At 35.5% G+C, this 24,941-nt stretch overlaps 1 protein-coding gene across 1 annotated transcript in view; it reads right to left on the bottom strand.

The window, feature by feature from the left end:
* Nucleotides 1–24,941, bottom strand: part of ITGA4 (integrin subunit alpha 4) — an 86,113-nt gene that overhangs the window by 20,629 nt on the left and 40,543 nt on the right. Inside the window, exons 11-17 of the mRNA XM_090281305.1 lie at nucleotides 22,147–22,241; nucleotides 20,832–20,922; nucleotides 20,172–20,217; nucleotides 19,645–19,799; nucleotides 17,053–17,207; nucleotides 5,861–6,013; nucleotides 3,551–3,627 (exon numbers count right to left, since the gene is read on the bottom strand). Coding sequence (XP_090137431.1) covers nucleotides 3,551–3,627; nucleotides 5,861–6,013; nucleotides 17,053–17,207; nucleotides 19,645–19,799; nucleotides 20,172–20,217; nucleotides 20,832–20,922; nucleotides 22,147–22,241 — 772 coding nt within the window. The remainder of the gene's footprint in view (nucleotides 1–3,550; nucleotides 3,628–5,860; nucleotides 6,014–17,052; nucleotides 17,208–19,644; nucleotides 19,800–20,171; nucleotides 20,218–20,831; nucleotides 20,923–22,146; nucleotides 22,242–24,941) is intronic.

Here is a 24,941-nt window from a genome sequence, read left to right as displayed (position 1 = left end):
CCAGTCATGGGCAGCAGCATTTTAGGGATGTAAAAAGACAACTTTGGGACAAATAACTAGTTCATATACAGAAAATGTTTAGAATTCATTGGCAACATTTCATTTTATGGCCAACTAAAAGATTTTTTTTTTTTTACCATGACCTATAAATACCCCAACCATAACCTATCAAAATAACAACTTTTATCAAAGCTTCATGTGTAGATTTTGTGCTATAACTTGGCCTGCATTATTGCATTATATCTTGAAAGCACCTTTCATAAAGTAGGTACTATTTTACCTACTTATCAATGACAAAAGAGGTTTACAAAGGCTAAAAGGTTTCTCTAAAAAGGTCATGCAGCTAGTAAAGGGTAGGTACAGAACTTGAATCAGGTTAGTTTCATTTCAAATATAATAACAAAGGTGACAGTGGAAATTTCTGATTTAAGAAAATAAAAACACTACTGATTTGTAGCATAGATAAGCTTTCCCTCATACACCTCTACTTATCAACGGCTCATGATAGCAAAAACACCAAGAAATCTATGCATTTTAGAAAGAAAATAAATACATGAATTAGGTCATAAAATTTTCAACTAATACATCAACAAAGGCACCACATTACTGGCTGGAATACAAAATAGTTAGCAGTCACTGTTTTTGGACTAGCTGAGCAGCCAGTCTGGATAATTTAAGTAGAAAGTCCAATTATTAATCAAATAGGTTAGAGCTTCTTGGCCCTCAACTGTGGATGCTCAAGGCTATCCTGGCATTGCCTAAGTGAAAAAACTTAATTTATTCTCTGCCATATGTGATCCCACCCAGCAGGGTACTCAACACTGTTTGTCAACCTTTTTACTCATTCCTAGTTGACTTCCTATCCCATTCATCATAACAGCTATTTTGAATCTTTCCCCATGCCTTTCAAGTTCCCAAATTCATCCCAAAGGCCCTCACTTTCCATATATGAACCTGCTTTTATATCCTGGCTATTTTATTTCCTTCCACACTGAGTTTCTTAATCAATGTCAAGCATCTTTTCCTAGCTGCTTAACTCAAGATGAAGGACAGCTTTAATTTCTTTCTAAGGCTAACCCCTCCATCTGAGTCCAATCTCATTATATGCTGCTTTCTTTAGAACCTTGTCCCAGTTTCAGCAGACATCTATTAGTCACCCACAGTGTTCCAGACAATGTTTTAGGCAGTGGCAACGCAAAAATGAAAACACAGGACCCTGCCTTGAAGCAGCTTACAGGACGGCGTGGAGACAGATGATAATGGTAGTGAGTGCAAGTGCAGTGGGATCAGGGGCACAGGAAGGTGTAGGTTTATGGACCTGGAGCCAAAGGGACTTCACCTAGGAAACAGCTGAGATTTATAAGATAAATAAAAATTAATCAAGTAGGTAAGCTAGAGAAGTGAAATGAAGAAGTGAAACAACACAGAGGCTTAGGAAAGCATGGTGTGGCCAAGCAACTATAACTAGTCTGCCATCAATGGGATTGGTGAGAAAGAACGCTAAGGAGTTCAGAGTTTAAGGTTATAATGAGCCATCGAAGCTCTGTTATCAGAGGTGTATGTGAGAAAGCTCCCTCTGGAACCATCACGGTAGAGGAATTAGAATAATGCAAAGGAAGAGGCCAGTAGCCCAGAGAGCCTGGTGATCTAGGTAGAATAATGGGTGCCTGGTTTATAGCAATAGTGGTAGAGACAGAATTATGGTGGACAAAAAAGAAATATATTTCAGTGATAATATTATAGAACTTAGTATTTTATTGAATGTCAGGGGTAAGAAAGGGAGAAGAATGCAGATTGAGCTCCAGGTTGTTGGTTTGGATAACTAATCACTGGTAGAGAGTGACTCGGTGCCCAGGAGGACATGTCCAGTAGACAACAGGATGCATGGATGTGGAACTCAGAGATACTGATTTGGGTACTGGCAGTGTAGGCAGGCCAGGTGAGGTCACAGTTGTAGGCAAAATTTCCCCCCCAAAAAGTTGGTAGCATGAGAAAGGGGTGAGAAAACCATTTGGGAGTCAACAGACACAAAACCAAGGGTCCTCCAGATAGCTGAGAAAGACGGGCCACAGAAAGAGAAGGGGGTAGGATGGTACATACCATGGCAATTAAAGCAAAAGACACTCGAAAGAGGAAGTGAGAAGCTGTCAAATGCTCAGAGGACAGTTCAAAGAGGGACAAAACATGCCCCCTGGATTTACATAGAAAAATTTTCTCTCCAATTCATTGTTTTCCCTGCCTTTGCCTGATTAAATGAATAACGTGATAAATCCACCTGTTCCCAGTATATTTTCTTCCCTTAAGCACTTACCCTGTCATTCAGCTACTACTACACTGAAATTAAAATTCGCCACTGACATCCATGTTTTCCCCGCAAGTCACATTTTAAATGCTACCTCCCATGACCTTTCCTCAGTCATTATGCTATCTGGTTTCTCTGCAAAGTTTTACAATGTGAAGACCCTCTTTTTTATATTGGCTATTTCACAGTGCACTCAGTCCTCCTCTGAGTTCTTTTCAGTCTCCTACAGGAACTCCCTACTTTTCTTAAGCTCTTTAAATAAAACTGTCTCTCCAAGAGTTAATCTTCAGTTCTTTTCTCTGTGAAATGCACATTTCACCGCACAGGGCTTCTACAGTAATGCTAAATTAGATTTTCAATTGGAGAGCTACATACAAAAGTCCCACCAAATTCAATGTGCCCCAACTTAAACTTGCATCCTTTATGGACTTACTTCCCCATACAGTTTCCCATTTTCCTGCCCTGTCACTGATGCCTCCTTCTCCTCTTTCACTTTCCAAACACAGGGACTCCTCAACCTGAGCTGTGCATTCTGTCCCTCTGGTCCTCATTTCCATATCTTCCCTCTGATAGGCAAAACAATCTCTATATAGGTGATCTAGACATGACAAAATCACAATGGTTTATTTCCCATAATAAGATAATAACAGTAATCAGCATTTATCTAGTGCTCACTATATGCCAGGCACTTTTCTAAGCACATTACATATATATTCTTTTTATTGTTTCCCCTTCTGTGACTTTAGAAGATCAAGATGGTTTATTCTCTTTCAAATGTGTCACATATGTTTAGGAATTTCTTTGTTTTATACATCCGTCTGAATTATGTAATCATGTTTCTGGGTGATAAACTAAGCATTATGTGGTGAAGGTTAGCTCATTTTGCCATCAAAACTCTATTTAGGGGCACTAACAAATGTCTAAAATACGATTTCAATTCTAATAGGGATGACTAAAGTCACATTTAAATACTAAATATCTTCTCATTTACCAAGGAAAGATTAAAACATGCCTCATAAAGCCTTGGTACTCATATTCTCATTCTTTCAAAAAGTGGTCATCGTTAAATGTATACTTCTGGGAATGATGTACAGATCACTTAATCTCTCTAAGTGGACTGTTGTTCATTTTCAGTTCTTTAAATGTTGCCAGCCCTCAAGTATTAGTTCTTAGTCCTTTTCTCTTTGAAACCCACAAGCATACCCATTATCCCATCTTGATGAATAACAGCAAGTAAACTACACTTACTTCAAAAATCCAATTTTCGCAGAAACCTGTAAATCAGCAGAACAATTTTCATGGGCACAAAACCTTGCAAAGTTTATCTGGAAATAAAATATGACAGTATTTTATTTTTAGTTCAATCAGTAGGTATATTTCTGTTTTTTAAAGACTAAGACATCTGTGGTACATTCAAAGAATAAAATTAATAAATCAAGTTGCCAACTCTTTGTTTTATCCCTTTTGAAGAACTCAATGTGAGAGTTAGTAGGCTTAAATAACAAATAATTATAGGACTGAAAGTACTAATTTCTTCCAATAGGCAAATTTTAAGCCTCAATTTGTTAGGTGGAAAAAATGATGTTTTTCTCTTTCATAACAGTTGTAAAAAAAAATTTTAAGCAAACTGTGATAGTAAATTATGTAAGTGTTTAAAACCCATGCTGCAAAGTGTTCTTTGCCAAGTTCCTCTCAATTTTCTGCTGCTTTGATTCCACTTACTCCACATGAGCACGGCACTTAATTTTGCAGAAAGTAAGACAATGGTCTTATATTTGTTGAAAATAACAAATTGTAGAAATTTAGAAATTTCACTTTAAGAACACATTGAACAAAATTAGATGATAGATTATCATAGAGGTTCCAGAATGTATTAACCTCTGAGCATTTTAATAGGACCCAGAGATACTATAGCATATTCAGTATTCCCTCACTTATTGTGGGTATTATGTTCTAGACAACCCCCTCCCCATGAAGCAGTAGGAACCTTACATTTATTCTACACTCTTAAACCTATGTAACTTAAACAACATATGTATACAGTACCGCAAAATCCTGTGATATAGCAAAAAATCTGTGATAAATAATTAAATATAATATTTTTTAAAATCCCACAATACAGTGAGGCTGCAGTAAGTTAACCGCAATATAGAGAGGGACTACTGTATAAGAAGAACTGAGTTAGAAGCTGGGCAAAGAAAAAAAATGGAAGGAAAGAGAGAAAAAGAGAGAAATGAGTGGTAAAGCTGAAAAAAGATGAGATGCAGAAAAAAAAGGAATCTAGAAAGTCAGAGAAGGAGCCAGGTACATAAAACGGCAAATAACTAGAGTGCTGTCAAGTTGCATGTTAGATCACAGACTGCCTATATCTGGGGGAGCAGAAGGAAAGTGGAAATCTTTTCCTAAATGATTAGGTACATGTGAATTTTTTCTACCACTCTTATTTGTAGAACGGGTTGTTCTCAAAGTCAGAATGTGAATTATTCTAATATAACTACAAATTGCTTAGGTTTGGGCATGTGTACTTACAATAAAAGACATTTGAAAATAGTCTATATTGAAAAGTTAAGTTCAACAGGATGAAAAAAATGACTTCCAGAAATATTTTAATATGGGTATAAAGAAAGTTTGCTCTTGTTATTATCTTTATTCAATGTAATGTTGTAGACTAGGCAGTAGTAATTGTAAGTTCAAATATCTCAAAGTGACTTAGGGGCAGTTTTGTTGAGACAGGATATGAACTAGACCTTTAAGAGTCCCTTTTATCTTTCACATACTGTTGCCATTAGCCAACATTTTAATGAATGCTTTCACCATACCCCAACACATCCTGTTGACTATGTCTTGGTGTGGTTGGACAGAGAAGTTCTGAACAACTGGACCCCCAGAAATAAACACACTGTCAGTGAAACACATAGATTTGGGGATAAACTGGACAAAGCAGTTCATGGTTAGAATGCAGGATCCATCTCAGAATGCAATTAGTCCTGGCATGAGGCTGAAAAGCATACAATAAAATTAAAAAAGAGAAACTGTTGTGTGACATAAGTACATATGTTTATAAATGAGTGAAACCCAGCAAGGGAATTTGACTAACAAAACATAAGTGAATCGTGGGTGGGGTGAGTGAGAGGGAGACAAAAATGAGAGAGAAGAGACAGAAAATGAGAACGAGAGAGAGAAACTGAACGCACACGACGACATTGAATAACTAACTGATGAATGCAACTCACTTCCATTATGAGTGCTCTCTAGTAATATATTTTCTTCACTGCCAAGGCATGGAGAAGAGAAAATTAACATTTTATGTATATGGGAAACCACTGCTATGACTAAATGCTTATTTTTAAATATTCAGTTCAATATCCTGAAGGGAATACAAAAAATAAAAAACAAGACACCATAAACCTCTTTTTTATATAAAAAAATTCATAAAATTAAAAACATTAGAGTTCATTTTCCCAGAATTATGCAGTATCTCAAAAAAAAAATAAATAAATAAAAGAACAATTCTTTAGTGGCATGTCACAATTTTTGAATAAAAGAAAATATTCATACTGTTTTTTCAATTATGTTTTTTTCTTTCTTCTGCTGAAGAATAGGCTGAAGTGGTGGGAATTCCTCCTCTATGCTTCGTTTACTGATGATATGATGCCCAAGGTGGTAAGCAGCTTCAATCTGAATTGGGGTGAGGATGTCTCGCACATCTTTCTAAGGAAATTTAAAACCATATGAATTACAGATGAAAAGCAGCATATAAATTAAAAACAATAGAAAGTTTTTCCTTTCCTGCATAAGGCCAAACATAACACATGGAAGTCAAAAAAATTCTTACATTTTAATCTAAATCATTTTTAATAAGTAAACGTGTATATTTTTTCACTTTATGAACACATTCATGTTTTTAGGAAACAACACAAAAATAGTATAAAAATGAAAAATATATAACTTTCCAATAATATATAAAGGTCTACAGTTGGGCATATTTTCTTCCATGGTATTTTCTGTATAGTTTTTACAACTTGATATTATAACATAAGCATTTATTATTATAAACTCATTGTAAATCATTTCAAAATACTAATGAACATTTTATTCTATTTAACATTCCCCTCTAGTAGACTTATAGATTTATAATCTCTCAATTTATTCAATTTTTCTTTTTAGGTCTTTTATTACATCTTGATACAATCTGATTCACTTGATTTCATGTATATTATACAACATATCCTTTATGGACCTTTTCCAATTATATTTTCTAATAAGTTATATATATAAGTTTCCAATTATATTTTCTATAAATGGTATAGAGCAAACTTACTTGTTTTGTATATTTAATATTTTATCCTACTTACTGTATATTCTTGCTAGTTGTTTTATAATGTTTTTCTAGGTTTAGTATTTTTACATTTGATTGATTGATTTATCAATTACACAGAAATTGTAGCCCATTCAGAATCCATTACACTCTGTATGACATTCTTTTAAATTTAATATATTAATAATTTTTTAATTTGTTTATTCTTATTTAGTATATTACAGTTGTCCCAATTTCTCCCTATAATTTTTAGCTATAATTGACAGACCTCTTAGAAAGTAATGTCAGTGGGCCAAGTTTCTGTTTATTTACAGACATCTCAGGATTGAAATATGGCTTAAACATTACTGTCTAAAAAAAAAACAAAACCCAAAATTAATAATCTTTAATAGATAGAAAAATGCCTCAGATTATTGCTATACTACTTACATCTACAGTAATCTGATATCATCGATAAAGTCAAAGATGAGCCATGTCACATAAAAGACTACATTCATTCTATACCTTTATGTAATTATTAAAAAAAGATGTAATTTTTCGTCTTTCTCATCAGTTACAACATTATCAATACATGTATGCAGAGGTGAAAAGTGGTCTGGAGGGAGACTACTGGGGTTCACATCTCAGGTTCATCACTTACTACCTATGTAACCTTAAACAAATAACTAAGTCTGTCTGTGGCTCAGCTACCTCATCTGAAAATGAGAATAATGATAATGAGACCTACCCTTTATTGTTGCGAGGATTCAATGGTATAATGTACACAAAACAGTGCAGTATCTGGCACTTATTAAGGTCTCAATAAAGACATTCTTACGTGCAAATTGCTTTCAAAATGTAGCTATATAAGCCAAATTGAATTACTGAACTTCAGTTTCTTATAATAAATTCTGGTAAACATTTGGAAGGAATTTAAAAAAAATTAAACTATTGCCAACCAGTGAACATTATAAAAAAACATGAGTTACATAACAAGTATCAGACTTGTATTAAGTGGTTCCTGAAAGATTTGGAGCATGAAACAGAGTACTTAAGGTCTCTTATTACTTTTCTAATCTTATACATGGAGATGATTGTATTAAATTACTTGATAAATGAAAATCTCAGTACAAAACCTTGACCATATCGGAATGCTGCAAATCAAGGCCCAAATCCCAAGTTATCAACTTGTGAAAATGGAACAGCTTGAGGCCCTGAGTATTACAATAGCAAACTTGATTAAATTATCCCCTAGGTGTAGGAGCTAGACAGCTACTGATTGTCCCTCCACATGTCTACTGTTTTAATTCTTCTCAACAAGCTTGCTTTGACCAAATCACATGTTATCTAATTCATACTAATTTTCCACAAGGTCTTTTCTACATCTGGTGTATATTACTTTCATTATCCTAATTAGCTATTAATTATGCTTTTCTCACAGTATATAAAGTGTACGTGCACTCTTGCAAGAACTGTACTTGACTGATATTCACACTTATTTAACTTCAACAGCTCCACCTAAGGACAAATGCTATAATAAAAAAATGTCTTAAAGTGACTAATTCAGTATTTGGGAGGAAAAAAAGTAGATTTGCTTAAAAATTTTAATTTGTGTGGGCATTTGCTACTTATATTAAAAATAATGAAGATTCCATGCTACATTTTTATGGACAATTACATAAAATAGGACACCCACAGCATGCAAATAAGACATGCTTGAAATTATACAAAGTCTGCCTTCCTGTTTGACTTCCATGAAAATTTATATTTATGGCCAACTTCAGAACTAGACTGTAGGCCCACGCCTCCTATTGTACTTAGGTAGTGAAGGAATTTAAAGGATGGAGCCAGAAATATATATAAAGTATTAATGAATGAAAAATGATATTGAGGTATAAACATTTGACAATAGCTATTCATGGATCTATGGTGTACAAAGCAGGCTTTGGGGACATGAAACTGAAAGCCAGTACCTATGTCCCAGTCCATAACCCATAAACCCACATATATAGTATGGGAGATGAGTGTGTAATATATGCACAAAGAAGTGCAGAAGAAGGAGAGCCACCTACTCTACACTTGAAAGGGGATGGGAAGGTTCTTACACAGAAGAATTTTGAGCAGGAAATATGATCAGGTTTAAGTTATTTGAAATAACCCTCAGTACCAATATGAGAAATGGATCAGGGAGGGATAAGGTAAAACTGAGTCATAGACTGCAACCTAAACCAGCATGACCATGTGTAATTACAGCCACTTTATATAGCAAGTTTGGATCACAAGGTGGAGAACTATCAACATGTAGTATTACAATTTCCTAAGAAAGCACAACACCCAGGACAGGTGCCCTAACCACTAACTATATCAATAGAACATGCTCAGATTTTCCCTCACAGATTTCTTTAAATAGCATAGAGAAGACATTATCCATAAATTGTTTGAATATTCATTGGTAATATGTTAGTTCTAAGAACAATACAAACATGGAAAAGAAAATATACTGTCTTCAAAGTCCTTGCAATCTAACAAAGAATTAACATATGTTGGGGTAATCAACTAACTTCTAGAATACCATAATGTTAGTATAGCTATATAGTTTACTTTCACTTAAATTTTCAACATATATGGATCAGTCCATAGTGTGCTGTGATTAAAATGTAATTGCTTTTAAGGAAGTGACACTCTACTAAACTATGTGCTTATATAAGCAAAATAAATATATAAAATACAAATTAAAAATACAAATAAATATATTTACTAATCAAATATTTTCTTGGCATTATTACTGAAAAAGTTGGATTTTAGAAATCATCCAAAGAGCTATATAACAAAATAAAATTTCTTTACTTTAGAAATTTAAAATCCAGAAATTAGGAAAGCCAAGGGAAAGAAAAGAATGAACTAATTCACTAAGTAGGTAGGCAGGTTGATTTCATGATTATCACACAACATGCTAAGGCCACTGTACTCACTGGATCTCTAAATACCAATAGTCATTCCTTGTTTGATGACTAAGCTAGATACTTCTAGCTTTTATTGGGAATATTATAGTCCTGTTATTTCAGTTGTTATCTCAATGTTGCACACTTTTTCTCTTCTCAAGCATCAGTGAATATTTTGACACAGAGATTCCATCAAGTTCACCAAGAAATATCCAGAAAAACCTCAAGGGACATCTCACTACCATGACTGTGCCAATATTCCTAAAACTGCTGCCAACGGTCAGTCGGGTTTCTTAAAATCAAACAGCCTCAGAATTATCCTTGCCCTAAGATGTTGTCCAAAGAAATCTCTAAGATTTAACAGAGTTGTGTATATGAACACAGCAAAGACAAAAATTCATTTTCATATACTTTTGTGGAGGGGAAAACATTTTCACTGAGGGAAAAGTGTTGTCTAGTAGAAGAGAATTTCACAGATAAAACAGTATAAGGTGTAAAAATGAATTGTTTCTCCTGTATCACAAAAACCTTGTATAAACTCTTAGCTCAAAATTATAGGTTCTGCTTTAGTAAAATCTAATAATTTCATTGCTCTAATAGCAAAAAATTAAAGCTTGGCATAATTATAAGCCATTAAAATACAGTGGAGTTCTGTTAGAAAAAAAAAAAATTTCTGGCTTCCTTTCTATTTTTTGAGGAACAAAGTTTGACCATTCACACAAAAAAATCCTATGTGATAACTGTTTTAATTATGATTATATTAAGTAGACTTGAGAAAATTGATGTGCTTACCAACCAGATAAATAGCACACCAGAAAATATGTATGCTTGAGATGTAGATTCTTATTAGATGGTTTAAAATGTCTCCCATATTCCAAGATGCAATGTATAAAACTAGAGAATGTGTGGTTATAAGAAAAAAATTTAATAAAGCCCAACTTTTATGATGAAATTTGGGTTTTTTAATAGCTAAATTCTCTACCATCAAAACATGTGATGGGTTTTATAAATATAAGCAGGTTTAAAGACTTTCATTTATGTGAGAGAACCAAGGAACTGTGAACAAGAATAAAAGCAAAATTCAATAATTTCCTCAACTTCAGGTCCCTAATGGCTGTTACATGTAATATTGATGATATCTTCCCAGCTTATTCCCTTTAATACTCAATTCCAAAAGTTTGCTGATCCAACTGGGACCTCCAATTAATTTTCTTCTCTGTCCCTCACCCTCTAGATGTCCTCCCCTCTCCTTACCCTCCTTAAACTTGATGGTGAACACTCCCTTGCGTACTCCCTTGACTCTGGCGCATTTGTTTGCTTCACTCCTTTGGCAAACCACAGCCTTAGTTAATTGTTACGGCTCATCTACTTTCACCTGTAAGGTTAAATGAGACTACAGTATTCCCTCACTTATCGCGGGTATTACATTCCAGACCCCCCTGTGATAGGTGAAAATCCGCGAAGTAGGAACCTTACATTTATTTTAGTATTTATATATATTTTAAGGCTTTATAACCCCTTCCCACACACTTATAAACCATTCCCAGTCCCTTATTAACCTTTCCCAGTCCCTTATTAACCTTTTCCACACTTTTATAAACACTATGTTCTTAAACATATTCAATACACTTAAACCTATGTAACTTTAACAACATACGTATACAGTACCACAAAATCCTGTGATATAGTGAGAAATTTGCGATAAATAATTAAATATAATATTTTTTAAAATCCTGTGATACAGTGAGGCCACAATAAGTGAACCGCAATACAGAGAGGGGCTACTGTAGAAAAATCCATAACCCTCAGACTAATCTCACTTTATGACCATGGATACAAGTTGGATCCTAATGTAATCTCACAACCATATTGTATATCCTCACCCTCCCACCCTCCCAAAGGACAATACCATGTCTTCTTCCTAAACTCCAGTACCACTTACCCCATCCCTGCTCAAGCTAATGACTTTGCTTCTTCCCTCACTGAGAATATGAAAGCAATCGGAAGAGAACTTCCACAGTCCTCACCACATCTACTCAGATCTATGCACCTACACAGATGAACTGCACATGTGCCCACCAAGAACCAATCTTTTCATCTGTGCAATTAATCCCACCCCTCTTGCCTTCTCAAGAACTTTGCTCCAAGTGTTCCTTTCATCTATATTTTAAATGTTTCACTCTATTGGAACATTCCCATCATTATAAAAGCAAGCTATTTCTCCTATCTTTAAAAAAAAAGAACACTTCTTTTCATTTTTCATGCTAGCTACTGACTCCCAATCCCACGTTTTCTGGTCCAGAGGGAGCAAAACTTTGTAAAAGAATAATCTGTACTCTCTGTCTCCAACTCCTCTCCCTTTTCTCCACTCCTCCTCTGAAATGCTGTTGCCATGATCAGCAATAGCCTTTGCATTGCTCAACCTGATGGGACCACTGTCAGCTCTCATCTGATCTGACCAAACAGCAGCACTGGAAATATTGCCATGCCTCCCTCTTTTGCTCTGCTTCATTCACTTCACTTACAGAATGCCACAAGCTCTTGCGTTTCTTCCTTACTTACTGATTGGTCTTTCTCATCTCCTTTGCAAACCTTTTCTTCTCTCTAATCACTTCATGTTGTAGTGCCCCAGTGTGCAGACCTTCACCCGCTTCTCCTGTGGGGATCTCAGCCTTTTCATGTGGCTTTAAAAACCATCTTTATGCCAAAGCTGCATTAAGCTGTATTTCCAGTTCTGTGCCTCTACCCAGCTCCAGGTGAGTGTATACAAATGTTTAATTGATATTTACATTTGAAAGCAACACAGGTTTCTCTAACTCAGTAGGTCCACACTGAACTCCAGAATTTTCCACCCCCAAATGATTTTCCTTTCCCTTATGTATTATTTCAAGTGATAAAAACAACATTATTCCAGTTGCTTGGGCTAAAGACCTTAGTATCATCTCACAGCCTCTTTCTCAAACGCCAGACACCCCATCTGCCAGCAAACTGCGTAGGATCTTTCTTCAACCACCTCTCACCACATCCATTGCTGCCACTTTGATGAAGCCATCACCTCGCACCTGGATTTTTGCTGTGTTCTCTTCTCTGTGTCCATCCCTGGTCCCTCCTGACTGGTCTCAACAGAGCAGTTAGTGTATTCCTTTTTATGACTGAGTCAGCTAGGTCCTCATTTCATGCAGATAAAAAGTCAAGGTCCCATATGATCTCTTTTTTCCACTATTCTCCCCTAGCTCACTTTTCTGCCCACCCTTTCCTCCCCATTGTTCTTTAAAACAAAGGGCGCATTTTTGTCCTGAGACACTTTCACCTAGCTCTTCTTTCTGTAATGTTCTTCTCCTAGGTCAGGGGTCCTCATCCGTATCACCTGGAAACTTTGCAGGAATGCAAATTCTCAGGCCTCCTGAAGACCTACTGAATCTAGCAAGTAGTGTTTTAACAAACCTTCCAGGTGATGCTGTTGTTACAAGCTAACATCGATAACTATTGTCCTAGATGTCTACACACTGACTTCCTCTCTTCCTTCAAGTCTTTGCTCTCATGCCACCTTCTGAATGAGGCCTATTTAAAATTGTATTCTTCACTCTTTCCATAGAACTCAATTTTTTAAACTCTGCCCTCTTTTTTCCTTTTTCCATCACTCTTATCTTTTTCTAAAATGCTATATAATCTATACTTTGATCATGTTCTGTCTGTCTCACCCTCATAAGAATATAACCTCTACGAGGGCAGTAATCATTTTATGTTTCATCTGATGACCACAAGGGTCTCAAATAGAACCTGGCACACATTTATAACTCAATAAATATCTACTAAATTAATTGAGGGGATAAGTGGAACTGACTTGGTAGAGCCAATGCAAACAACTATGCAAGGACAGTGTACCTAACTAGCAGGCCAGGAATCCTCTGAGAGAGGAGTCTTTGGGCCCAAGCAGATAATTATCAAGCAACACTTCATTTCATTGTAGATGGTGTCAAGGTAGAATGCATATGTCTATTCACACTGCTGACACTGGACATGTTTTATGGCACAAAGGGAAAATCCAGTCATCCTGAGCAGTGCCCCTCTTCTTTTTCTCTATCAGTAGGAAGACAGCAGAATTCAGTTTGCAGTTCCATTCTTTCAGACTATAGAAGCACAGCAGTCTTAATGTGTATGAAAGCTTCCTCTCAGGGGCCATGCCGGTGGTTGGTGGGAAATGCACTCACTGCATTCCCATCCTCTCCTAAACAACAGCTAGAGAGCTCCTTCACAGAACTCAAGGTTAGGGAAGCCGCTCCCGTGGTTCTCACAGCCTCCCTGCATTTGTAGTGAGAGGGTTGCAGTAGCCTTTTGCCTTTCTATATCTGATTTTTAAAATGTCCCAAACAAAAGCAAGGTAATTTAGGAAGGGAGAAAGAAAACATTGGAAGAAAACAATCCAGTTTTTTGTTTGTTCATTTGTTTGTTTTTTAAATTTCCACTATGTACCAACCTCAGAGCTACGTGTTTGTTTTAGTTTGACATTGACAATATGGCCCACAGTCAGTCAATGGCTTTAACCTACTACCATTGATACCATGGTAACACTTACAAGTATATAAACCACAAAGACAGAAACCTCTGCTAAAATGTCATTTCTACTACAAATTAATTCTGGAGAAAGTATACAATTTTGAAGTTGATGAACACTTATGAGAACAATGCCAAGAAACAGGGGCTTAAATAAGTCAAATCAATTTACTGCTACTTATGCAAATTCAACACAATATATTTCTTTGTGAATGTCTAATGTTGGCCTTTTTACTGACTTTAAACCAGTTTCAACATTAGTCTCTCAAATTAGCTAACCTAAGCAACATTGCAACAATGTAGAATTTAAAAGAAAAAGAACCTCTTTAATCTCTACCATATAAATGATGGTTACATTAATACATGCTATACTTCTGCCTCTCAACCATCTGATAGCTTTATTCTCGCATGATAAAAAAAACCTGTTAAGGGAAGGGAAGAAACAGCATAGGGGTTAGTGCTCTTAGCATTTAATAGTGTGTTGGAGTCCTGATGCTTATTTGTCTTTGCTTGGAATAAGTATCTGAGGGAAAATTAAGATCTAAACTGAGGCTACTATTTTAAATCCCAAAGAGGGCCCCTGGGAATAGTTTGGCTTTTTTGTAACAATAGATTTTCTGATGAAGTACACCATTCCCTAATGAAAAAGACCTGGCACTGCTTCATATGATAAGATTTGACCAATGCACAGAATGTGATGATTAGTTTGGGAATGAGCGTTTTAATAAAAGAAACATGAAATCGGCTGTGCTTTTTGGCAGGACATACCCCAAACCATCATGAAAGCCGTTGTCCTGGCCCACAGCTGATCCCACCCCACTACAACTGTGCAAGTTCCCCCTGACATCACTGACAATGCTGGCACCGGGACAGCGACACAATCCAAAAGCAGTTATGTCAAACTCTGCTTCATTAGAGTCACATGAAAAACATACCAACTTCCCCACCTCCTGCCTCCCCTTCCCCATACTCTCCCCTCAAAAACCCTGTTCAGGAATGGGTCTGAGGCTCAGCAGAGTTGTTCAATATGTGCATTTCTAGACAAGAGTAGAAAGGAAAAGGGAAATCTTTTAAAAACAGTGATGCAGTAAAATGCAATAAATGTGGAACAAAGAAGATGCAAAATGTGGACTTTGTGCAATCCCTATTAAAATACCAATGACATATTTCACTGACCTAGAACAAATCCTCCAAAAATTCATATGGAACCAAAAAAGACCCCGAATAGCAAAAGCAATCTTGAAACAGAAGAACACAGCAGGAGGAATCACAATACCAGACATCAAACAATACTACAAAGCCACTGTAATCAAAACAGTCTGGTACTGGCATAAGAACAGACATATAGATCAGTGGAACAGAATAGAGAGTCCAGAAATAAACCCAGGCCTCTATGGTCAACTAATCTTTGATAAAGGAGGAAGGAACATAAAATGGAGTGAGAAGAGCCTCTTTAACAAATGGTGCTGGGAGAACTAGACAGGGACTTGCAAAAAAATGAAACTAGACCACCAACTTACACCACACACGAGAATAAACTCAAGATGGATTAAAGACTTAAATGTAAGCCATGACACCATAAAAGTCCTAGAGGAAAACATAGGCAGGAAAATTTCAGATATCACATGTAACAATATCTTCATGGATACATCTCCTAAGGCAAGAGAAATAAAGGGAAAAATAAACAAATGGGACTACATCAAACTAAAAAGTTTCTGCTCAGCAAAAGAAAACATCAGCAAGATGAAAAGGAAACCAACCATATGGGAAAACATATTTGCCAATGATATCACAGACAGGGGACTGATCTCCAAAATATAGAAAGAGCTTATATGACTCAACATCAAGAAAACAAACAACCCAATTAAAAAATGAGCAAAGGACCTGAACAAACACTTCTCTGAAGAGGACATACAGAAGGTCCATAGGCACATGAAAAAATGCTCAACATCATTGGCCATCAGAGAGATGCAAGTAAAAACCACAATGAGATACCACCTTACACCTGTCAGAATGGCCATCATCAACAAATCAACAAACAACAAGTGCTGGCGAGGATGTGGAGAAACGGGAACCCTACTGCACTGTTGGTGGGAATGCAGACTGGTGCAGCCACTATGGAAAACAGTATGGAATTACCACAAAAAACTAAAAATGGAACTGCCATTTGAACCAGTGATTCCACTGCTAGGATTATACCCGAAAAATCCTGAAACCCTAATTCAAGAGAACTTATGCACCCCTATGTTCATAGCAGTCCTGTTTACAATAGCTAAATGCTGGAAACAGCCTAGGTGCCCATCCGTAGATGAGTGGATCAGAAAACTGTGGTACATTTACACAATGGAAGACTATGTAGCAAAAAGAAAGAAGGAACTCCTGCCATTTGCGACAACATGGATGGAATTAGAATTATGCTTAGTGAAATAAGCCAGGCAAAGAAAGCAAAATACCATATGATATCACCCAATACAGGAAACTAAAGAGCAACACAAACAAACGAACTAAATAGGCAAAGACTAGAATAGTAGTCAGTAGGGGGGAGGGGGGAGGGAGAGAAGGGGGATAAGTAAGGGAAGGGTCTAGTCAAGGAACGTATATGAATGACTCATGGACATGGACAACGGGGAGGGATATAATTGTGGGAGAAGGGATGGGCTTGGAGGGGGGAGCAATGGGGGAAAAATGGGACAACTGTAATTGAATAACCAAAAAATAAATTAAAAAAAAAAGAAAAAGAAAACAAACAAACAAAAAAAACAAAATGTGGACTTTGAATTATCTAGGCCACAGGTTAGAAAACGTTTTGACTCTAGAGCAACAAGTCAGCTAGTTCAGGAGGAAATAACACTTGCTTTTAACTATACTTTATAAAGAGATACCAGTGCACTAGGGTTTTTACTGTACTGATAATATTGATGTTTACACATTCATTAATAAAAACCAGTTTACGTTACCCGCATAAATGCTTGATGAGTTCTACAGTTGGCTCCTGTGCTCGATACTTTCATGCTTCTTGTGACCACATCAGAAGTTCCGTTAGAAGAAAAGTAAAACCTCGATGGAGACTCTGCCTTTCTGTTCACATCCAAACTCATGTTGTAGAGCAAGACTGCACAAATGCAGAGAGAATGGCAATTAATATAAATAACTATTCAAAAGCACTTAAAATCTCTTATTTTTGAAGTGATAATAGTCAAAGTTATACAGAATATTGGAAATATCTTAAGATCTCTTCCTTAAATAGCTTTTAAAAACTAACCTGAAATATGAAAGAGGAAACCATTTTAAAATATAAATTTCAGTAGTTATTTTTATAAATAAAAAATTTATAAACTTTTCTCTAGGTTTCTATTGTTAACAATATTAAAATCTTTAGTTATTTGCTAAATCCTCCTATATATAAATGTTTCAAAACTACAATGCCAAAATAGTTTCTAATAATAAAAGTCCTGAGTAAAGTGTCACATTTCTTTGGAGTCCTTTTTGTCCTTAGAACATCTGACTAAAGAAGAAAAGGCAGAGTAATGTGCTCAAATGTCACTTGCAATATTTCTATCTTGCGTGGTTATATAATTAATTTCATATGTTGTTAGGTTCATTTATTTCCATTTGTTTCCAATTTGAGGGGTTGATATTTTTCTTTTGATTTCATTGATATTTTTTAATGTAAAGTGAACACATGATTCAAAAGTCAAACCTCTATAAACAGTTTACTCAAAGGCATTTTCTTTTCCAGCCCTAGGCCCTGTTTAGTCTCCTCCATGTTTTTACTGGTTTCTAGTTTGAACTTTGAGTGCTGATTTGGGCAAAAATAAACAAATATAGATAGGCATTCTCTAAATAAATACTTTGGCAGTTAGGTGAGAACTTATATAAAATCTGACATAGTAAGAATCAATCTGCTTGCTAATGATCTTCAATAAGGAAAATGTACAAGCAACCAAAAAATTCCAAGCCAGATCTTATCAAGGATCTTTGCAAAACAAGCTCAATCTAATTGTGTGCTGACATGTCACTCATATAGGAGCAGTGATACATTAAGTGGTATTTTGCAGAATTTATATAATTCCTGCAGAATTCATTTAAATTTCAGGAGTAACTAACTCTTCTCAAAAGATATTATCTACTTATTTCAAAGAAACCTACATATAAAACCTATACTACTCCACAGATTTCAAATCCATCTGTCAACTCTCCTTTTATTTAACATGCTTAATGTGAATTATTTCTCCCAAGGAGCTATTTTACAACAACTATCAAGCATGTTCTTGTAAAAATGCTGTGACTATTTATGAATTTCATATTTTTGTTTTCAACCAATCAAAAATATCTGGTCACAATAGAATTGGTAGTATAACAAATACTGATTTTACATAAAAGGAAATAGTCCTATTGATTTAACAAGTGCCTTTCAGATAATCCATTATCTTTCCTGTGTTCCTGTGTTCCTGGGATCATACCCTTACACTGCCATTTCTCCAATCAAGTACCAAATGAAGGTTTTGCTTACAGTCCTATCACTGCCTCCCTAGCCAGGACTTTGCAGAGTGCTATAAAAAATGACCACAAATATAAATGCTAGGCTCATTCTGTACTTCTCATCACAGGCTAATTCAGACTGGGACATCTGTCACATATCTGTAGCTCAGTTCAGTATTTCCTGCCTTTCATGATATTCAGATGACGACAGCCTGCAGGGTCATGTGTACAATCAACTCTTGATAGCCCTTGTGGGGCTCGTGAACTTTGTAGATTACTGATGTCGAAATGATAAATCCAGGCATGCCTCTCCCCTACCACAGGCTAGTTTCATTAGTATTTATTCTCATATTAGCTTAAACGTGAGAATCATTAGGAATTATTTAATTCGACATAATTAGGAATATTAACTTGCTGGTAAAAAATGTAATACTTATGAAGTCACATATTTATGATTTAGGATTAACCACATTTTGGGGTAAGCCATACCAATGCTACTTTCTGCAGAGCAGATAACCGAGAATGACTTATGTGTAGAAAAATGAGCATGAGTGCTCAGTCGCTGAGTCATGATAAACCCTTAACAGATGTGTGTTAATTATGAAAATTAGAATCAGGGTCTAGACTTCAGATAAGCTTCTTCAATTCCTCAAACAAGATAGAATATAAACATAAGAATCTTCTCTCTCCCTAGGTTTCCAAGTTAAGCCAACACCAGGCTTTAAGAAGCCCAGAAAAGGAGAGGAAGTGCTGTGGTGATGTTCTTCCTGTTCTAAAGGGCTCTTACAGGATAAGCTCAGTGAGTTCACTTTAAATAATAGAGCAGGTGATACTCTTGATTTGCTTTTTATCATAACCTGGAAACAAGGCTGGCCTGTTCACAGGCCCTACTCATCGGTTAAAATAATTAGAGGATCTGAAAGGTGGGGAAGAAAGGTGTGCTATCAGGTGACTGCTCTCTCCCCCCAAAGCAGTGTCCATGGTGAAACAGAGTGATGGCTCAAAAGATGATTGTGAGACTAATGAGTCAGGTACACACTCTATTCATTTTGTAAGGGCACCCTTACCAATATAACCTGGAACCTCTTTGCCTTTGTATGAGAAACAGAGTGTTAGATCCATGCACACAGAAGGCACTCCATTTTCAATACAGTCAAAATTTGTTCTATTTACTGACTCGGGATGCTTTAAAGAAGCTTCAACAATCACTACAGGTCTTGTCCTAAGGAGGAAATAAAATTAGTAATGTTAATTACAGAATTATTTTTCCTTAGGAAAAGAATGGCATTTGTTTTGCCAGTTTCCACTGACCAAGTAATTTCATGAAACTGCTTTATTCATAGTATGTGCACATAATTAAATTCCATGCATGAATCAAGAGAAAGTTTCATTTAAATTTCTAAAAATATTGACTTTGTCTGATTATATTAATTATATCTATGTAAGGTGGGAAAAGTATCCTAAAGTTTAATAATTAAATCTTGGAATACCAAAAAGAGCATTATGAGGTCACCACCACTGATTTTAAAAATTACCTCCCATCCTTTACAATTAAGTCCAATTGTCATTAAGCAGTGAAATGTATCAACCTTACCTTAGCAACACAGCAGAATCAGACCGAAAAGCACCAACTGCTACATCTGGAGGATGAAAAACAGCATGGATTAGTGATCATCATTAGTCAAAGAGAATTACTTTTCAGTCAGAAATTCTTAACTACGTATCACCTTCTGACTGTACCAAAACACTATTTACAGAGAATTAATTAGAAAAGATATGCTTACATCTTAAGATTCATTCCATATTTGTCTGAATTTACTCAGTTACAATGACATTCATTCATTTATAACACAATATAAACATAAACTTTATAATATAAAATGAAAATCATATTGTTGGACTAGAAATATTCACCATAAATCTTTCAAATTACAAAAAAAAGTAAAGGAAAGAAAGAAAGAAAAAGGATCTTCTTTCTTTTCATCATCATGTTTTTCATTTAAATATACTTTTATGGGTACTTTTAATTTTTTAAAGAACAATGAATAAAATATTAAATAACTAACACTGTAAATCTCAGGAATTACCTGATCATTTCAGACCCATCCTTGAATTCAAAAACAGTTTTAAAATAAAGGGAAAAATTTGTCAGTATATCAGAACTCTTCCATACCATCTTATGTGCTTCTCAATACAGCAGCATCCACAATAGAGCTTATTCCAATATATAAAATAAAGTAAATTTTATACTCACCTACATATCCATTATTATCTGCATCAATTTGCCCAGATATAGACTGTCCAAACATACTTAAGGATTTACTGATTTGAAGCGCTTCAATTCTCTGAGAAACAGATAAGCTGAGTGAGAAGTGTTTCTGAACACTTAATGTCCCAGAGAAGCAATGATTTAAATAAAGATAAAAAGATAAGCCTTTCCATACCCTGGCACATTTATGAACAACATGCAGTTTAGTTAAGTCAAATCCTGTGCCTAAGAGAAACAAAAGTTTTCAGCTTTCAGTGGGCAGTTGACATCTATTTCATAAGAAGAAAAAAATTACTTTCTTTACTTTGTGAGCAAAGGGAAATTATGTAGTACAGGTCTTCTATAACAGTCCTGACCCCCCTCTCCCCAGTCTTCTTTCAGGCTCTGGTAATTCATGTTGGTCAGGGAAATGAACACAAACAAGTAATCTGGAAAATAAGACATTTCTAATCCCTTAGAGGAGCCTGCTACTTAGGTGTATGACGAGAGCCACCCAGCTGGCCAGAGTACTTCCTAGCACTTGACAAAGACAACTCAAGTTATGTGCTTCCTATCCCATGTGTAATTGCATGCCTAGATGGTAATTTATAAGTATCAGGCTTAGAAAAATCAGTATTTTGCACTCAATGAATGCATACTTTTCATGTTAAATATGGAAAGCCACCTGCCTATTTTTATCTAGTCAGAAATAACAGTATGTATAGCTAATGTTTCCACAAAGGGTATCTTTGGAAAAGCTTTTCTTCTCTGCATGTGTACATAGTTTTGTTTTGTTTTTTTCTTTCTTTCTATGCACTGAAATGGCCTACTTTTCAAAATATAAAAGTGAAGTCAGAGTTAGATCAGGGAATTTTATTAAATGGCTATTGTCTCACTGTTTTGCACTGAAAGGAACCCAGAGTATCATGTGAATGTATGCTTTCCCTGTGTGATCTCCATGAAATATGGGACTTTTGCCACAAGACATGGCACAGCTAATCAAATCCAAATGGGCTTATTTGGAATAGTATAGATATTACCTCAGAACATAAATTTAATGAAATGCAGAGATAAATATTTAATATGTTAAAGACAAACTAGAATGGAAGTGAACCGGAACTCTTACTTATGGAAAAAAAGTGGGTCCAAAGACTTATTAATGTCATTAAAAATAAGATCATCTACTATAATGATAAAAAATGGTGAAATAGATGATTAAATATTTGAATGTGTGAATTAAGAAATATAAGTCCACATTAACAGTAGAAAATTTAAGTCTTTTATTACCGATGCTTATTTTGAAAACAGAGTTGTCTCCTACCTGTGAGAAGGCTGATGAGATCCCATCTGCTCGGCCATTGTAAATGTAAATAGCGCCTCGCAAGTCATCTTCTTGTGGAGCTCCAATAGCAACATCTATTCAAGAATTTAAATGGTGGAAACAAATTTTTGATAAAAGAATGCAACTTTGAAAACTAACCTTTCTGCTCCCTAATTTAGATCACATAATATAAGAAATTCTTTATGTAAAAAACTAACACTTCTCTCGTTAGACAGAAAAAGAAAGACAAAATACTTACAACAACACAACACTATTCAGGGTTGTACAGAATAGTGGGTGCATGGAAGAAGCAGAGGGAATTGGTCTGAGAGGCAGTCTAACAGCATGGTCAAGGCTCTGTAGTCAGAGCCTAGCACTGCCACTGTGCTGTTATGCTGGGCCCAGTTCTTAACCTCTCTGTCTCATTTGTTCCTTCACTTATAACATGGGATCGTGAGAGGACTTGCTCCCTCAGAACAGGACATTTTCATCTAAAGTGCTAAGAGCAGCATCTACCACATAATAAATTACCATCATTATTAAAAGCATAACCAAAGAATCCTTATTTTGAGTTCTGGGCTTTACTTCCAATGAAAATAATTAAGGTATTATATTCAGAGTATCCATACACACACACACACAATTTCAGAAAATGAATTTGTTCTATAAAATAATGACTGCATCACCTTTATGAATTTATTGAGATTCACATCAGATTATGATACCAGGAGAAAATAAAAGATTTAATCAACTCACATAAAAAAAAAAAAGAAATTAGACACTAAGAATGACATAGTTGCTTATCTGCTATAAATATATAGTACATAGAGGAAAAATTCTATAGTCAAAGAGCATTTCATTATTTACTAAGTATTATGTCTATTTATTTGGGTATATTCATATTTGTGTTGATATGCCATGCTTTCTTGTTACTTTAATGGAGACCTAAAATACAGAAATGTTGCTTTTATGATATTCATTTCTTATCACTGTTCATCAGATCTAAAACCTTTTTAACAATTACAGTGGTAGTTTTTGAGTGCTATTACAATGCAAATAAAATCATCTTTAATATATAACTTTTGGGCAAATACTGTGAAAATTTATTTTTTATTTTTTAAAGATTTTATTTATTATTTTTAGAGAGAGGGGAATGGAGGAAGAAAGAGAGGTAGAGAAACACTGATGTGAGACAGAAATATAGATTGGTTGCTTCCTGCATGTGCCTTGACAGGGAATCAAACCAGTGACCTTTCACTTTGTGGGACAATGACCAACGCACTGAGCCACACAGGTCAAGGCCAAATATTGTGCAGTTTTAAAACTGCAAAAGCTTTTCTATTTTTATCTAAAAGTAACTGGTTGACACGCCTTATCCTTATTTTGTTTAGACCTACTAAGGCTACCGTCCTTGAATTGTACAAATTATGTGTAATTTTCATGTATAAATACACCCATTCATTTGTTCAGTCAGCATGCAACTACTGAGCACCTGTTGTATTCTAAGCATTTGCTAGGAACTGGCAATGCAAGGCAGTAACAAAAAAGGAACTGACAATCTAGTGGGAGAGAAGAATAAGTAAAAACAGAATCATAAAGCAACATGCAAGAAGGTGATGGAAATTAGGGAAGACTTCTCGTAGATGATGTCCAAGCTCAAACTCAAGTATTGCTAAGTCACAGCCATGTGGCCAAAAGAGAAAAGATGTTTAGACAGAGCAAACAGCCTGTGCGACAGCACGGAACACATGGAGACTGGAAGTTGGTTTCAAACACCTGGAGCTGTATGTGTGCAGACTAGATGCATATAGGAACATATCAGGAAAGTGCAAGAATGAAGAAAAGGAAGAGGGGGAGAGAATGAGGAAGGTCAAGAGGAGAAGTGGTTGGAGAACTATCATGTAGCCACTGAAGATAAGACCAGTTAGCAATTTTTAAATCAGGGGTCAGTACATACTTCAACCATGGTGGCTACTACTCTTTAGTAACTAGAAATCTAAACCTCGCTACTCGATAATACCGTATTCCCTCACTTATCACGGGTATTACATTCAACCCGCCCCCCCTCCCCCCGCAATAGGTGAAAATCCACAAAGTAGGAACCTTAGATTTACTTTAGTACTTATATATATTTTAAGGCTTTATAAACCCTTCCCACACACTTATAAACCATTCCCAGTCCTTTATAAACCTTTCCCACTCCCTTATTAACCTTTTCCACACTTTTATAAACACTACTTATGTTCTTAAACATATTCCACACTCTTAAACCTACGTAACTTTAATAACATATGTATATAGTACCACTAAATCTCATGACATAGAAAAAAATCTGTGATAAATAATTAAATATAATATTTTTAAAATCCCGTGATACGGTGAGGCCACAATAAGTGAACCGCGATGTAGAGAGGGACTACTGTATGTGAAAAGATAACAAGTCTGGGCTATGAAGCTGTTGATATACTGAAATTCTTGTAGTATTAGTCTTTAGCACTAGTGATCTATTTTGAGACAACTATCTTGAAACAATAGAGATGAGCCATTTTAGCTGAAATACAAGAAAAGATCCAGCTCAATTAAATTCCAAACAGAAAACATTTGTGTATATTTGGTCTTCGGCTATTTTATATATAGATCCAAATTCTTACTTCTAGGATTACACTTGGATCCATTTTATAACAAAGTAATATTCTAGCTATCATTATGGAAATGGAGGAAAAGATATTTGAAACACATACATACCTATATTTGTGGGGGGGGGGTGTATGTATAAAATGTTTATGCAACTAGAT

Source organism: Furipterus horrens, unplaced genomic scaffold (genome assembly GCF_987537825.1).
Source record: "Furipterus horrens unplaced genomic scaffold, mFurHor1.1.pri manual_scaffold_1, whole genome shotgun sequence".
In the NCBI taxonomy this organism is placed as follows: domain Eukaryota; kingdom Metazoa; phylum Chordata; class Mammalia; order Chiroptera; family Furipteridae; genus Furipterus; species Furipterus horrens.
Note: the sequence above shows the minus strand (reverse complement) of the source record. Positions and strands in the feature narration are given on the sequence as shown.